The sequence below is a fragment of the Pipistrellus hanaki genome, assembly GCF_964339955.1.
Source record: "Pipistrellus hanaki genome assembly, contig: scaffold_141, whole genome shotgun sequence".
Lineage (NCBI taxonomy): Eukaryota > Metazoa > Chordata > Mammalia > Chiroptera > Vespertilionidae > Pipistrellus > Pipistrellus hanaki.
The window spans coordinates 2,306-16,359 of record NW_028182196.1 but is presented as its reverse complement, the minus strand read 5'-3'; the positions used below and the strand labels follow the sequence as shown (position 1 = coordinate 16,359).

At 71.0% G+C, this 14,054-nt stretch overlaps 1 protein-coding gene across 2 annotated transcripts; it reads right to left on the bottom strand.

The window, feature by feature from the left end:
• Positions 1 to 813: 813 nt before the first annotated feature.
• Positions 814 to 13,810, bottom strand: LOC311616233 (unconventional myosin-VIIb-like). 2 transcript variants are annotated; one of them, XM_084907516.1, is made up of 15 exons: positions 13,280 to 13,806; positions 13,053 to 13,180; positions 11,705 to 11,831; positions 8,560 to 8,679; positions 7,684 to 7,857; positions 6,454 to 6,681; positions 5,677 to 5,844; positions 4,768 to 4,873; positions 4,559 to 4,685; positions 3,668 to 3,834; positions 2,896 to 3,077; positions 2,261 to 2,391; positions 1,740 to 2,141; positions 1,321 to 1,476; positions 814 to 995 (listed from the first exon to the last, which is right to left on the bottom strand). In XM_084907516.1, exons 1-15 carry the CDS (start codon positions 13,310 to 13,312, stop codon positions 869 to 871), a joined length of 2,376 nt encoding a protein of 791 aa, XP_084763642.1. In that variant the 5' UTR covers positions 13,313 to 13,806; the 3' UTR covers positions 814 to 868. The 2 variants fall into 2 exon arrangements, with proteins under 2 accessions (XP_084763642.1, XP_084763641.1); XM_084907515.1 differs by having other exon boundaries at positions 880 to 995; positions 1,321 to 2,141; positions 13,280 to 13,810.
• Between the last annotated feature and the right edge of the window lie 244 nt (positions 13,811 to 14,054).

Genomic DNA, 14,054 nt, shown 5'->3' with positions numbered 1-14,054 from the left:
GCCCCGCTGCCCTGTGCCTGCTGCCCTGGGCCCCGCTGCCCTGGGCCCCTATGCCCTGCTGCCCTGTGCCCCCTGCCCTGTGCCCGCTGCCCTGTGCCCCTGACCTGTGCCACTGCCCTGTGCCCGCTGCCCTGTGCCCCCTGCCCTGTGCCCCTGCCCTGTGCCCCCTGCCCTGTGCCCCTGACCTGTGCCACTGCCCTGTGCCCACTGCCCTGTGCCCACTGCCCTGTGCCCCTGACCTGTGCCACTGCCCTGTGCCCGCTGCCCTGTGCCCACTGCCCTGTGCCACTGCCCTGTGCCCCTGCCCTGTGCCCCTGCCCTGTGCCCACTGCCCTGTGCCCCCTGCCCTGTGCCGCTGCCCTGTCCCACTGCCCTGTGCCCCCTGCCCTGTCCCCCTGCCCTGTGCCGCTGCCCTGTGCCCGCTGCCTCTGGAGCCGGCTTCACACTCCCAGCAGCCCCTCCTGGCCCGGCCCAGAGCCCCCGGTGCACTGTTCACGGTGAGGGCCCAGTGCCCTGGGCGGACAGCTTCTGGGGTCCCCACTCCTTGGGTGAGCAGGGCCCTGCTCTGGGCGGGCTCACCTGGGAGGTGGGGGGGCTCACCTGGGTGGTATGGGGGGGCTCACCTGGGAGGTGGGGGGCTCACTTGAGAGGTGGGGGGGCTCACCTGGGTGGGGGAGCTCACCTGGGAGGTGGGAGACTCACCTGGGTGGTATGCGGGGGCTCACCTGGGTGGTATGGGGGGGCTCACCTGGGAGACTTGGGGGGGCTCACCTGGGTGGGGGGCTCACCTGGGTGGTACGGGGGGGCTCACCTGGGTGGTATGGGGGGGCTCACCTGGGTGGGGGGCTCACCTGGGAGGTGGGGGGGCTCACCTGGGTGGGGGGCTCACCTGGGTGGTGTTGTTGGGGAGGAAGACCTTGTGGCAGATGCGGGAGACGTTCTGCTCGGCCGCCTCCACCTCCACCTGGTGGGGGGGCTGCTTCCGGGGGCCGGTCCTGGAACAGCAGGCAGGCTGGGCGCCGTCCTCCCGCGCCCCGTCCGCTCCCGCTGCACTCCCTGCCCGCAAGGGCGGAGGCGCCTCCCTGTGGCCGGCTCTGAGGGCCGTCCGCCCTCCCGGCCCAGGGGCACGGCTCAGGCAGAGCCGGACCGAGCTGTCCGGCGGCTGGGTGGGAGCAACAGGCTGCTCTGACCCAGCGGAGGGGTGGCTTGGGGGTGCCGGTCACCCGCGGCCGGAGGCAGGGCCCTCCTGCCTGGAAGGCAGCCGTGGGCGAGCTGGTGGCCAGGCTGCGCCCTCCGCGGCTCCCGCGCCCGCCCGCTCACCTCAGGGCCCGCTGCACGCGGCGGCTGCAGTCGGGGGCCAGGGGCCGCGCCCTCCGGGCGTCCAGGAACTTGTGCACGTGCGGCAGCAGCGCCTTGCCGGGCGGGAAGAGGCCGGTGCAGAGCCACAGCAGCTGCCAGCCCCGCTCCTCGCTGTACCTGCGGCCACAGAGCCCGCTGGACTGCGGGGCCGGCCGCCCGGCCACCGCCCCCGCTGCCCAGGCCTCACTCCCAGGCCGGCAGAACTGCTGCTGGCCCCTCTTGTGGTTAGAGGCCAGGGGCACCCAGAAGGTGACCGCCCCAGGAAGTCCGCAGGCCGGACCCGTGCCAGCGGCTGTGGCTGCTCGGAGTGCCTGGCAGGGTGTGTGGCTGCCCCCCTCCCGCAGCGGGCACAGCGGGCGGTGAGGACGGAGCCCGCGCACCTCTTGGTGTTGTGCGTCAGCTGCTTCAGGATCTGGCAGTAGACCTCGTCCTGCAGGGCGGCCTCCTGCAGGGCCCCCGCGAAGATCTGGTCGGTGAGCTCCAGGGAGGCCCAGGCCTGCCTGGACGGGTAGTCACCCATGTACCGGAGGATGCGTGTGGCGTCAGGGAGGATAGCCGCTGGCAGGCCCGCCCGCGCCCGCGCCCGTGCCCGCTGCCCGCCGCCCGCGCCCGCCGGCGGAAGGATATCGATGAAGCCTGGCACGCGCGTCCCGCAGCTCCGCGTGGCGTGGACGCGCCGGAGCAGCGGCTGCCGCAGGGGCTCCGGGCTGTGCGCCCACAGGCGGCCCCGGGCGCGGGCCAGGCTGGCCACGGCTCTGCTGGCCGGCTCCTTCTCCGGGGCCCTGGCCGGCGGACAGAGCGGTGAGCCTCTGCCCTCCGCCCTCCGCCGGCCCGCCCGCCTGCGGGGAGGGAGCCCAGCGCGGTGCCCGCATGGGCAGGCTCTGAGGGCTGGGGTGGGCACCTGAAGAACGAGTAGGAGAACTCCTCCAGGGTGTACAGCTTCTCGGGCGCCTGCTCCTCGGGCGGAGCCTCTGCGGGCGGCCTCGCCTGGGCGGCCAGCTTCCGCTTCTCCGGGGACATGGCCAGCAGGCTCTGCGGGGCACAGGCGTGGGCGCCCGGGGCCGCGCCCACAGGCCCTCCCGCGGCTTGGGGGGCCCACGGGGCTGGCGGCACCGGCACCTCCCTCTGCCTCCCTCTCGGGCTCCTCCCTGCCGCCCCGCCCAGGCCCTCCAGGAGGCCTCTCCGGGCGCCTCGGGCCCAGAGTCCGGGTGGGGTGGGGGGAGGGCCCTGTGTGCTCAGCTGGGAGTGCAGGCACGGTGGGAGGGGGTGGCTCTGCGGGCAGGGAGGCTTGGCCCCTGGTCAGGGCTTCAGTGAGGCTGCGGCTGGGGGGGGGGCTTGTTCCCAGGACACACCCGTGGTGGAGGGTGGAGGGTGGAGGGTGGAGGGTGCCCACTCACGGAGCCTGTGGTCCCGGCACCGTCCTGGGCACGGCGCCGATGCCGCCAGCCTCACGGCGGACGGGTGCCAGGCGGCCCCGCTGCCGTGCGGTGGGAGGAGGCCGAGCTCAGACCCCTGGGCACCCCGTTGGGCAGTTACCAGCAGCTGTGCGGACGGCTTGGTGAGCGTGGGGACGGTGTAGAGGTGGGCGGCCAGCACCAGCCCCGTCCTGCCCGTCCTGTCGTTCCGGCCCGGGACCCAGTCCCCGGCCGCCAGCGGCCCGGCGCTCTTCGTCAGGACCAGCAGGTCGCCCCTCGCGAAGGGCAGGAGGGCCGCGTCGCCTGCTCGGGCGGAGGAGAAGGCCGCTGGCCCGCGCTGTGCCGGACCCTGGCGACGAGGGCTGGGCAAGCTGAGCCGGCTCGCCGACGGGCTCCCCCTGGGCCCGGGCAGGCCAGCGGCGGCGGGCAGGGCTGGCCCTGACCACGGCCCACCCCGGGAGGCCTGCTCCGAGCCTGGCAGGAGCCACGGCCGGCATGGCAGGGGCGCGTGGACAGGGGGAGATGCCCGCTGGCCTCGCCAGCCAGCCTGGGGCGGTGTGACCCTCTCCGCAGTGACTCACAGCCCTTCCCCCGAGGGGTGGGACGACTGCGTGCAGGTTCTCCCCGCCTCCCAGCCACGCCTGCGCCTCCGGGAGCTGCCTGGAGCCGCCCTCCTGACCCTGCATGGCCGCCTCTGCTCCGGCCGCGCCGGCCCGGCCGTGAGCGGGCGGACAGCAGCTGCTGGGTGCGCTGGGTCAGGCCAGGGCCTGTTCCCTGCCGAGCAGCCCGCCAGGTGCCTCGAGGGCGGAGGCGCCCTTAGCCGTCTCTGGGGAGGCAGGGCGGTGCCCCTCAGTGTCTCGCGGCCCCCCCTCTCCTCGCGCCCTCGCCGGCACCTGTGGCCTTCTGGTCCTGCAGCGCCATGGCGAACACGGACCGCGCCCGCAGGCCCTCCAGGAGCACGGCCACCAGCTCGGCGATGGCCACGCCGCTGGGCGACAGGAACTCGTACTCCTCCTCGTGCAGCGTGCAGAGCAGCAGCCTCTGGCCGCCCCGGGCCTCCCTGGGGGCGAGCACGTGACCTGAGGCCTCTGCCCCCGCCCTCACACCGGTTACAGGTGCGGAGCCAGAGGGCCAGTCTGGGCCTGGCAGGGCACCGCCGTGGGGCGGGCAAACGAGGGGAGAGCACAGGCCGGGGCCAGGGCAGGGTGGTGCCAGCCCTGCGCGAGGGCTCAGTGGCAGGCACAGCCGGAGCCGCGGGGAGGCCGTGCGGCGAGCTCGGCGAGCTCCCGGCCCCTCGCCCGTGCCCTCGTGGGCCGGCCGCGCCGTGAGGACCTCGCACGTGGAGGTGCCCAGCGTGGCCAGCTCAGGACGCGGTGGCCAGCGTGTGCCCGGAGCTGCCGGTAACAGCGACGATGGCTCTGCCCCCGGGAGCTCCCGGGGGCTCCGCGGGCCCCGGCGGGCCCCAGGGGAGGCATCCTCCGGGCGGGGCACGGAGTGGGGCCAGGCCTGCCCTCGGCGCTGGGGCTCGCCCGCGCGGCCGGGAGGGAGGGAGCTGTGAGGAGTGCACCCCAAGGGGGGTGGCCTGCCCGTCCCGGAGGACTTCCCGGAGGCTGGGCCTGAGGGGGCCGAGGGCACGCAGCCGCGGCAGACGGAGGCCAGGCCCGGGGTCAGTGCGCCCTCGCGGTCCACGGCGGTCCTCACCCGCACCCGCGGGCTCCCGGGCAGCCTCCCCGCCGCCCCAGCCCCAGGACGGAGCTCCGAGCGGGCCGGGCCGGCGCACCCACCTGTGGGCGACCAGACTCATGATCTCGGGGAAGGACAGCTCCAGCAGCGCCCGCTCCCGCTGGTCCAGGAGGGACAGCCCCTTCCAGTTCACCGCCAAGATCAGCTGAGTCCTGGGCAGCCGGGGGCCTGGCCGGGAGACGGGCGTGAGGCCGCAGGGCCCGGGCTGCCCGCCGGCCCGCCGGCCCGCCCGCCCGCCCCTCTCCCGCACCTGAGCAGGCGGTGACCTCGAAGAGCCGGGAGAAGAGCAGCGGCCACTGCAGGCGGGCGGCGCCCACCACCTGCTCCCGCACGGCCTGCCTCTGGGTGTGCGGCACCTGCTCAGACACGGAGGCACCACCCTCGGCTCAGCACCGGTCCGCCAGCACGCGTGGTGGGGAGGCCGGGCGGAGGCCGCCCATGGGCCCGCCGGGCCTCCGCCCCAGGGCCTCCCGCCGTGCGGAAGAGGGAGGCGGCTTTGCTTTCTGCCGGAGGCTGGGAGCCTGCAGTGCCACGGCTGGTGCTGCCGCGGGCTCTGGCAGCCCCTGCCTGGGCGAGCCTTGCTCTGGCGGGCTCTTAGCGCCCGGTGTCCTCGGCGCCTGTCCTCCCTCCGCGTGTTTGGGGGCGCCCCCCAGGGGCCTCCAGCTCAGCCCCCTCCTGTGCCCCCACCCGTGCTCCCCCCCGCCGCTGTGCACACCGAACTCCCTTCTGTCTGTGAGTGCAGCGGCTCTTGTTCCTGCTTGGAAAGGGGCGGGAGCACCCGCCTGCTGCTGGGGGCAGAGCGGGCGCCGCGGGAGCCCGGCCCCGGCCACACCTCGGCGCCTCGGCAGGGCCCCAGCCTGACGAGTGACCGCGTGTGACGGAGCCTGCAGGGTGGTTCTCTCGTGTTTGACAGTGAAAAGGGAGCCGCTCGCCACCAGGCACCAGAGAAGTGAGTTAGGATTCGTTAATGCGCACACCCAGCCGTTCAATGAACCCAAAACTCAAAAGGAGGCGGGACGCGGACCGGCCTGTGACCAGCGCTGATGGAAGGGGCCTGGTAGACCTGAGGCCGCAGAGCTGTGCTCCCTGGCAAGCCCAAGCTCCTCGCCCAGAGGGCGGCCCCCAGCCCCCGCCCCGGGGAGAGCCAGCGCAGGCTGACCTGGACCAGGGCGGCGGTGACGAGGCCGGCCCACTGCTCTGGGGGCTTGGTCCGGTACAGCTTCGGGGGCACGCAGCTGGGCAGCAGCCCCTGCACGGCCTCCCTCCGCGCCGCGGGGCCCAGCTCTGCGCAGCAGTGCCGGGCCAGCAGCTCCACCAGCTCTTCCTCCTGCCGGCGAGCGAGACACACGTGAGGGCGAAGCTGTGACCACCCCGCAGCCAGGCCAGCCCTCGGGCCAGCCAGGAGCGGGAGCACCGCCAGGCCGGTCCTCCTCTGGCAGAACGTGCCCCTCCCACCCAGGGGTGCACCCCCTATGCCCTCGGGGGCCAGGGTGCTCCTCTCAGCCCTCATGGAGCCCCGAGGGCGGAGGCCTGGGCGGAACCTTGTCCCCGCAGAGGTGCGCGCGCCTGCCTCACCAGGCCTCCGGGTCACAGGCGGCCAGGGCCCCCGGGGGCTCCTGCGAGGACTCAGGGAGTGGGTCTGCAGACCCAGACTCAGTCCTGGCTCCAGTCACCCTGCTCCCTGCCCACTGCCCCATTCCTGACAGCGGGAGGGGGCCTCCCGGCTCGGTCTCTCCGCCCTCCGGTGCCTCCTTCCCTCGGTGCTCCGGGCCCAGGAAGCCCGGGCCCCCTGCCCTCCTGGATGAGGGCCCGAGAGTCCGGGCACGCTGCCCGAGGAGGCAGGGTGCTCTGCCAGGCCTGCCACCCGCCAGCGGCCGCCTTAGCGAGGCCGGCCGGGGAGGAGGCCGGGCCCGGGCGGGGCGGCCCCGGGGCTCACCCTCTCGAAGTTGTACTCGCCGGACCAGACGCCGTGCAGGACTTGGCGGTAGATGAGCTCGGTGCCCACAGCGTCCTCGCAGGGGTCGTGCCAGGGGCTGAAGAACTCCTTCCGGAAGTAGAGGCGCCAGGGCGCCTGGCGCTCGCTCTCGCCCCGCTCCCGCGCCAGCTGCTCGCACTGGCCCACCGCGTCCATCACGTGGTCGTGCCCGCTGCCCAGCGACCAGAACTGAGGGGCGGGCGCGGTCAGGCGCGGGCACCTGCGCTCAGCGCCCGCGGCTCCCACCCCGGATCGGCGTCCGCGCCTCCCCTCCCACGGCCCGGGAGGCAGGCCGGCGCCCGCTCACGGCGGTGGTGCCCTGAGCTCCCTGGCTGGCCTGAGGGAGGCTGAGCCGGGCACCTGGGTGGGTGAGGATGGGGGTCCGGAGGGGCTGGCAAGACATGGGAGGGGGTGGGGGGGAGTGAGCAGGAGAGTGTCGGCCAGGAGGACGGGTGCCTGGTGATGAAGCCTTTTTGTGAGTTTGTGTGTGTGGGAGAATGTGTGCATGTGTGTATATGTGTGCGTGTATGTACGTGTGTGTTTGAGAAAATGTGTATGCATGTGTGTGAGTGTGCATGACAGAGTGTGTGTATGTGTATATCTGTGAGTGGATGTGTGTAAGTGTATGAAAGGATGTGTGCATGTGAATGTATGTGCCTGTGTGTATGAATGTGTGTATATAAGTGTGTATGTGTGAGTATACTCTGAGTGGCTAGATTATTATGATCTCTGAACACATAATAATCTGGCCACTCTGTGTATATACTATATAATAAGAGACTAATATGCAAATTGTCCCCTCGACCAGAAGTTCGACCAGCAGGCAGGCCAGCCAACTGCCCAAGTCACCCCCCTTGGCCGGACTGCACTCATGCACAAATTCATGCCCCGGGTCTTAAAAAAATATATATTTTACACACACACACACACACACACACACACACACACTGAGTGGCCAGATTATTATGCGTTCAGAGATCATAATAATCTGGCCACTCAGTGTATATGTGTATGTGTGTGAGTATTTGTGTGTGTATGTGTATGAGAATGTGCGTGTGAGTGTGCAATGTGACTGATATCTGCGGATGTGTGTGAGTGTGTCTTGCACACGTGCTGGCCATGGAGGAGAGCAGCGGCGGGCGGTGTGGTCAGGCTGAGCCGGGGCGCCGGCGGGCGGGGCGGGCTGCGCACCTTGTCGTACACAGCGACCTGGAGGGAAAAGCCCAGGGGGTCGCGGAGGCCCTGCTGGCGGGCGATGTGCAGGCAGACCTCCCGCGAGGTCGAGGCCGAGTCCACGGTGACGGTCAGGCTCTCCCCCGTCGGCAGCACCACGTGCACCGGGATGTGCTTCCTGGACTTGACAGCCTGGAAGGCGAGGCAGTCCCTGGGCCGGCCGCTCCGCGCCCGCTCGCCCAGAGCTCGGCCGGAAGGGCTGCTCCGCCCGATGGCCGCGGAGGGGGCAGGCTGCTGTGCGGGCCTCAGGGGCAGCCAGCGGGCAGCCCCATGGGAACCCTGAGCTCCGGGACCCGAGTGGCTGAGAATCAGAGGCTCAGAAGAGCCCGGGCAGTTCCCCGTCCCAGACTCTGGAACCTTCTGACACCTGGGAGCCATATTCCCCCTGCGTGCACGCCACAGGGCGTGAGCACCGGACAGCGCCACGGCACACGCGCAGCTGTGTGGAAGGGCTCGGGCGAGCAGCCGCGAGGAAGGAGGGCGGGACAGGACCACCGGACGCGGGTGTGAGGGCCTCGGGGCCCTGTGAGATCTCGGCCCTCACGGTGCGGCCCGCGCCCAGGCTGACAGCGCCCGCTGCCTCCTTCAGGGAAGCACAGCAGCCACCCACTCGCCAGCGCTCACTGGCAGGCCCCACGGACGGGCCTGACACGGGCCCAGCCTGGCGGAGCTCACAGGGGCCGGCGCTCAGAAGCTCCCCAGGTGGGTGGAAGAGGCCAAGGACATGCTTCCCGCTGGCAGGACCCAAGAAGGCACCCCCAAACCTGGGCTAGAAGAGCCGCAGGAGCTGACACCATCCCACCCTGACCATCTCCCACTCCAGCAGGCCCGTACCTGCAGCTCCAGCCAAGTGGGGGGCTCCGTGCGAACCCCGTTGGTGTAGGTGCGTCTCAGGCGCTCGGCACAGAAGGGCCCGTAGCCGGCTGGCCCTTTACCAATGAAGTTCAGCAGGTACTGTGGGTGCAGAGGGCAAAGGGCAGGTCACTTCTACCTCCCGCCCAGATGGATTCTGGCGTCGCAATCATTCTGTCTGTGAGGCGAGGGTGTGTGGGCCTTCCATGTGGCCGTGCAGTATCCGCCGACATAAAGCACTCCCTGCACACCCTGGACTCCTGTCGTCATGCCAATTACCCTATCTAATAAAAGAATAACATGCAGATTGACCACCACTCCAACACAAGATGGCTGCCCCCATGTGGACACAAGATGGCCACCACAAGATGGCCAGCAGGGGAGGGCAGTTGGGAGGGATCAGGCCTGCAAGGGAAGGTAGTTGGGGCAATCAAGCCTGCACGGGAGGGCAGTTAGGGGTGACCAGGCCGGCAGAGGAAATTGAGGATGACTGGGCTTGCAGGGGAGGGCAGCTGCGGGGGGGCACCCAGGCCTGAAGGGGAGGGTAGTTGGATTAGGGGACCAGGCCTGAAGGGGAGGGCAGTTGGGGGTGATCAAACCTGCAGGGCAGTTAGGGGCAAACAGGCTGGCAGAGGAGGGAAGTTGGGGCAAACAGGCTGGCAGGGGAGCAGTTAGGATCAATCAGGCTGGCAGGGGAGTGGTTAGGGGTGATCAGGCTGGCAGGCAGAAGCGGTTAGGGGCAATCAGGCAGGCCAGCAGGGAAGCAGTTGGGAGCCAGCAGTCCTGAATTGTGAGAGGGATGTCCGACGGCCCTACTGGGATCGGGCCTAAATGGGTAGTTGGACATCTCTTGAGGGATCCTGGATTGGAGAGGGTGCAAGCTGGGCTGAAGGATACCCCCCCCCCCCACACACACACACACACAAATTTTGTGCACTGGGCCTCTAGTATCTCAATAAAGCTGGGGAAATTATAAATTTTAAAATGATAATACTCAGCGTTGATAACACTAGAGGGCCAGTGCACGAAATTCAGCCCAGCCTGAACCCTCTCCAATATGGGACCCCTCTGGGAATGTCCAACTGCTGGTTTAGGCCCGATTCTGGGGCCTAAGATGTCCCTCTCACAATCTGAGACTGCTGGCTCCTAACTGCTCACCTGCCTGCCTGCCTGATTGCCCCTGATTGCCCCCAACTGCCCTCCCACCCCCCGCGGGCCTCGTCGCCCCACGCAGCCTGATGCTCAGTGATTTGGTCGCCCCTCACTGGCCCCTCGCCGGCCTGGTTGCTCCATGCAGCCTGTTCTATCGTCTGTTTGGTTGCCATGGTCACTTAGGCTTTTACATATATAGATGAGAAGGAATACACATTGGACATTTCTTGGGATCAAGTTGTCAATGTTTTAAATAGTACATAATTTTAAAATGTGCACACTCTTTGACCCAATAATTCAGACCTCTCCTACAGGCATCGTACGGAGAGGAAGGGGGAGAGAGGGAGAGAGAGAGAGGTCAGTTTCCTCCCGCGGTGCCCTGACGGGATGGCACCTGCGACCTGAACCGGCGACCTCTCCGCGCTCAGGATGACCGGCCGGCGGAGCCACACGGGGTGTCTGTGCAACAGGCGATGGGACGGGGCCCAATGTCCTCCACACGCTGACCGCTCTCGGGCCGGCCGGTGGCGGCAGCAAAGCTGCCCTCAGGGCGAGCGGTAGCGTGGGAGACGCTTGTGAGGAGAGACACAGGAGCTGACGCTCAGAACGCGCTCGTAGAACGCCCCGAAAGCTTTCGGCGGCGCGGGGCGGCGTGCAGCGGCGGTTTCCGTGACCCGGCGGACACGGCCCGCCGGGGCCTCTGGTTTGGGGCGCCGTTTGGACTCGCTCTCCTCCACAGGACGCGGTGCGACTGCCCGGAAGCTGAGCCGGCGCCCGGCGCCCCTGCCCGCCCCGCCCCGCCCGCCACCTCAGCTCCCGGCCCACACGCTGCCCACCCCTCCGGGCCTCCCTCTGGCCTCTGCCCTCCCCTCCCCTCAGGGCCACCTGGTGCCCGGACCAAGTGAACTGCAGACCTCTCTTACGTGAGGGAAACAGGCCGGAGAAGCATGGCACTGACCATCCTGGCCAGTAGAAGCAGAAGAACAGGGCCAGAGCCCAGGATTCTGGACTGCACCAGCCAGGGCCAAAACAGCCTCCCATGTACCCTGCCCCCCACCCCCACCCCCACCCCTACCCCAGTCCTCCCCTCCCCCCTGCCCTGGTCCCACCCCTCCACCCCGCTGCCCTGGTCCTCCCTATCCTCTCCACCCTGCCCCATCCTGGTCCCCCCTCGCCCCTGCCCTGGTCCCCCCCATCCCCTCCCCCCTGCCCTGGTCCCCCCCCATCCCCTCCCCCCTGCCCTGGTCCCCCCATCCCCTCCCCCCTGCCCTGATCCCCCCCATCCCCTCCCCCTGCCCTGGTCCCCCCAATCCCCTCCCCCCTGCCCTGGTCCCCCCCCATCCCCTCCCCCCTGCCCTGGTCCCCCCCATCCCCTCCCCCCTGCCCTGGTCCCCCCATCCCCTCCCCCCTGCCCTGATCCCCCCCATCCCCTCCCCCTGCCCTGGTCCCCCCAATCCCCTCCCCTCTGCCCTGGTCCCCCCATCCCCTTCCCCCTGCCCTGCCCTGGTCCTCCCCATCCCCTCCCCCCTGCCCTGGTCCCCCCATCCCCTCCCCCCTGCCCTGGTCCCCCCCATCCCCTCCCCCCTGCCCTGGTCCCCCCATCCCCTCCCCCCTGCCCTGGTCCCCCCATCCCCTCCCCCCTGCCCTGGTCCCCCCATCCCCTTCCCCCTGCCCTGGTCCAGCCCATCCCCTCCCCCCTGCCCTGGTCCCCCCCATCCCCCTCCCCCTGCCCTGCCCTGGTCCTCCCCATCCCTTCCCCCCTGCCCTGGTCCCCCCATCCCCTTCCCCCTGCCCTGGTCCCCCCATCCCCTTCCCCCTGCCCTGGTCCTCCCATCCCCTCTCCCCTGCCCTGGTCCCCCCCATCCCCTCCCCCCTGCCCTGGTCCCCCCATCCCCTCCCCCTGCCCTGGTCCCCCCATCCCCTCCCCCCTGCCCTGGTCCCCCCATCCCCTCCCCCCTGCCCTGGCCCAGCCCACCTTCATGAGCCTCTCGGAGGGCGGGAAGCAGCCCAGACAGAGGCTGAGCAGGATCCAGCCGCGGGCCAGGCTGCTGGTTTTCGGGTTCTCTGACAGCTGCTTGCAGATCTGGCAGTAAATCTCGTCTCTGAAAGACAGACGCAGGCTGCAGGCTTGCTGGGAGAAGGGGCAGGTGAGGGGTGCACAGCCCCTGCTACGCCCCTCAGTGTGGCCATGGCCAAGGGGCCTCCGGCCGCTCGCCTGCTCCCGGCTGCACCCTGGCCCTCGTGTGGGGCGGGGGGGCCCAGGTCTCCAGCCACAGCCGGCTCAGCAGCCCAGACTGCGTGAGGACCTCTCCTCTCCCCAGCTTCACAGCGCGGCGCCCCTCCTGAGTGCAGGCACCTCTGCCACCCTCGCCCTCCCTCCGCCGCGTCCCCAGCCTCAGGCCTCTTCTCCTGTCCTCCCCACTGACCAGCCTCCGTCCTGCCAAGTGCCCCTCCTGCTGCCGGCCTCCCCGGCCCGAACACCAGCGGGGGCTGGTGGGTGACAGCCACGCCCGGGCGCCTGCCTCACGTGTCGGCCCGTTTCTGGGGGCACATGTTCCTGTTAATGCCAACTTCAGGCTGCCAGCCCGATGCACCAAACACAGAGCGACCTCAGCAGCTGTCCCGGAGGGGAGGGCTCCCGCTCGGCCGGCGCGGAGAGCACGTGGGCACGGAGTCGCCGGAGCTGAGGCCCCACACGAGGCCAGCTGAGGAGCCGCAGCCAGAGCCGTGCGGCGCACAGGGCACCCCGGCGGCAGCCCAGGCTGCGGGCCGGGCATCGGGGCGCCCGTGTGCTGTCTGCCTCTGGGAGGGCAGCGGCGGGAGGATAGGAGAGCTGACAATGAACAACTGGGGGAGGTATAGGCAGCGCCTCAGGCTTCCCAGGCTCCTCGGAGCTAGTTCAGGGCTGCGGTCTGCCGAGCTGAGCTGAGCCGGGTGCGGCCCGGCAGTGGGCGGAGGCAGGGGGCTGTGGCTGTGGCTGTGGCTGTGGCTGTGGCGGAGGCTGTGGCTGAGGCGGAGGCTGTGGCTGTGGCGGAGGCTGTGGCGGAGGCTGTGGCTGTGGCGGAGGCTGTGGCGGAGGCTGTGGCTGTGGCGGAGGCTGTGGCTGTGGCGGAGGCTGTGGCGGAGGCTGTGGCGGAGGCTGTGGCGGAGGCTGTGGCTGTGGCGGAGGCTGTGGCGGAGGCTGTGGCGGAGGCTGTGGCGGAGGCTGTGGCTGTGGCGGAGGCTGTGGCTGTGGCGGAGGCTGTGGCGGAGGCTGTGGCTGAGGCAGGGGGCTGTGGCGGAGGCAGGGGCGGAGTCGGAGGGGCCAGGTGAGAGGGACTGACCGGAGGCCGGGCTGCAGGAGGCCGTGGCTCACGATGAAGTGCACCTTCTCCAGGTTGGACAGGGGTCTGTCGGAGGGGGAGCCCTCAGGCTCCAAGGCCTCCTCTCCAGTGTTCAGCCGGCTCGCCACCTGGAAGTCATGTCGGCATCAGGACCCGGCGTCCCCCGCTGCCGGGAGGCCGGCTCGGGGCCGGGGGCCGGGCTGGGCCGGGGCGGGGGGCCGCCTCACCTGGCCGGTGACCGGGGCGGAGTGCCGCAGCATCCTGGAGGAGATGTCCGCGGGCCTGCCCCCGAGGCCCGGCCTCTGCGGAGGGGAGAGGGAAGTGGCTGAGCCCGGCAGCACGTGCTCAGAGCCTCTCCTGGGGGATGCCGGCCAGGGCGGGCCTGAGCCCCAGAGGGTCAGGACCCTGCGGCTCAGAGCGCGAACCGACGCAGGAGAGCCCACCAGGACGGCCAGCCCCGGACGGCCAGCCCCGGACGGCCAGCCCCGGACGGCCAGCCCCGGACGGCCAGCCCCAGACGGCCGGCCCCGGACGGCCGGCCCCGGACAGGGAGGCCCGGACAGGGAGGCCCGGACGGCCAGCCCCGACGGCCAGCCCCGGACAGGGAGGCCCGGACGGCCAGCCCCGGACGGCCAGCCCCGGACGGCCGGCCCCGGACGGCCAGCCCCGGACGGCCAGCCCCGGACAGGGAGGCCCGGACGGCCAGCCCCGGACGGCCAGCCCCGACGGCCAGCCCCGGACAGGGAGGCCCGGACGGCCAGCCCCGGACGGCCAGCCCCGGACAGCCAGGCCTGGACAGGGAGGCCCGGACAGCCAGGCCCGGATGGCCAGCCCCGATGGCCAGCCCCGGACGGCCAGGCCCGGACGGCCAGCCCCGGATGGCCAGCCCCGGACGGCCAGCCCCGGACGGCCAGCCCCGGACGGCCAGGCCCCGGATGGCCAGCCCCGGACGGCCAGCCCCGGACAGCCAGCCCCGGATGGCCAGCCCCGGACGGCCAGCCC

What these genes read in the sequence shown, in the direction of transcription:
- LOC311616233 (XM_084907515.1), bottom strand. Translation starts at nt 13,312, where the DNA reads ATGCTGCGGCACTCCGCCCCGGTCACCGGCCAG. An exon ending in CCTCCGAGAGGCTCATGAAG is followed by an intron (nt 8,680 to 11,704) that starts GTGGGCTGGGCC and finishes CTGCACCCACAG; the next exon opens with TACCTGCTGAACTTCATTGG. An exon ending in ATGAGTCTGGTCGCCCACAG is followed by an intron (nt 3,835 to 4,558) that starts GTGGGTGCGCCG and finishes GCTCGCCCCCAG; the next exon opens with GGAGGCCCGGGGCGGCCAGA.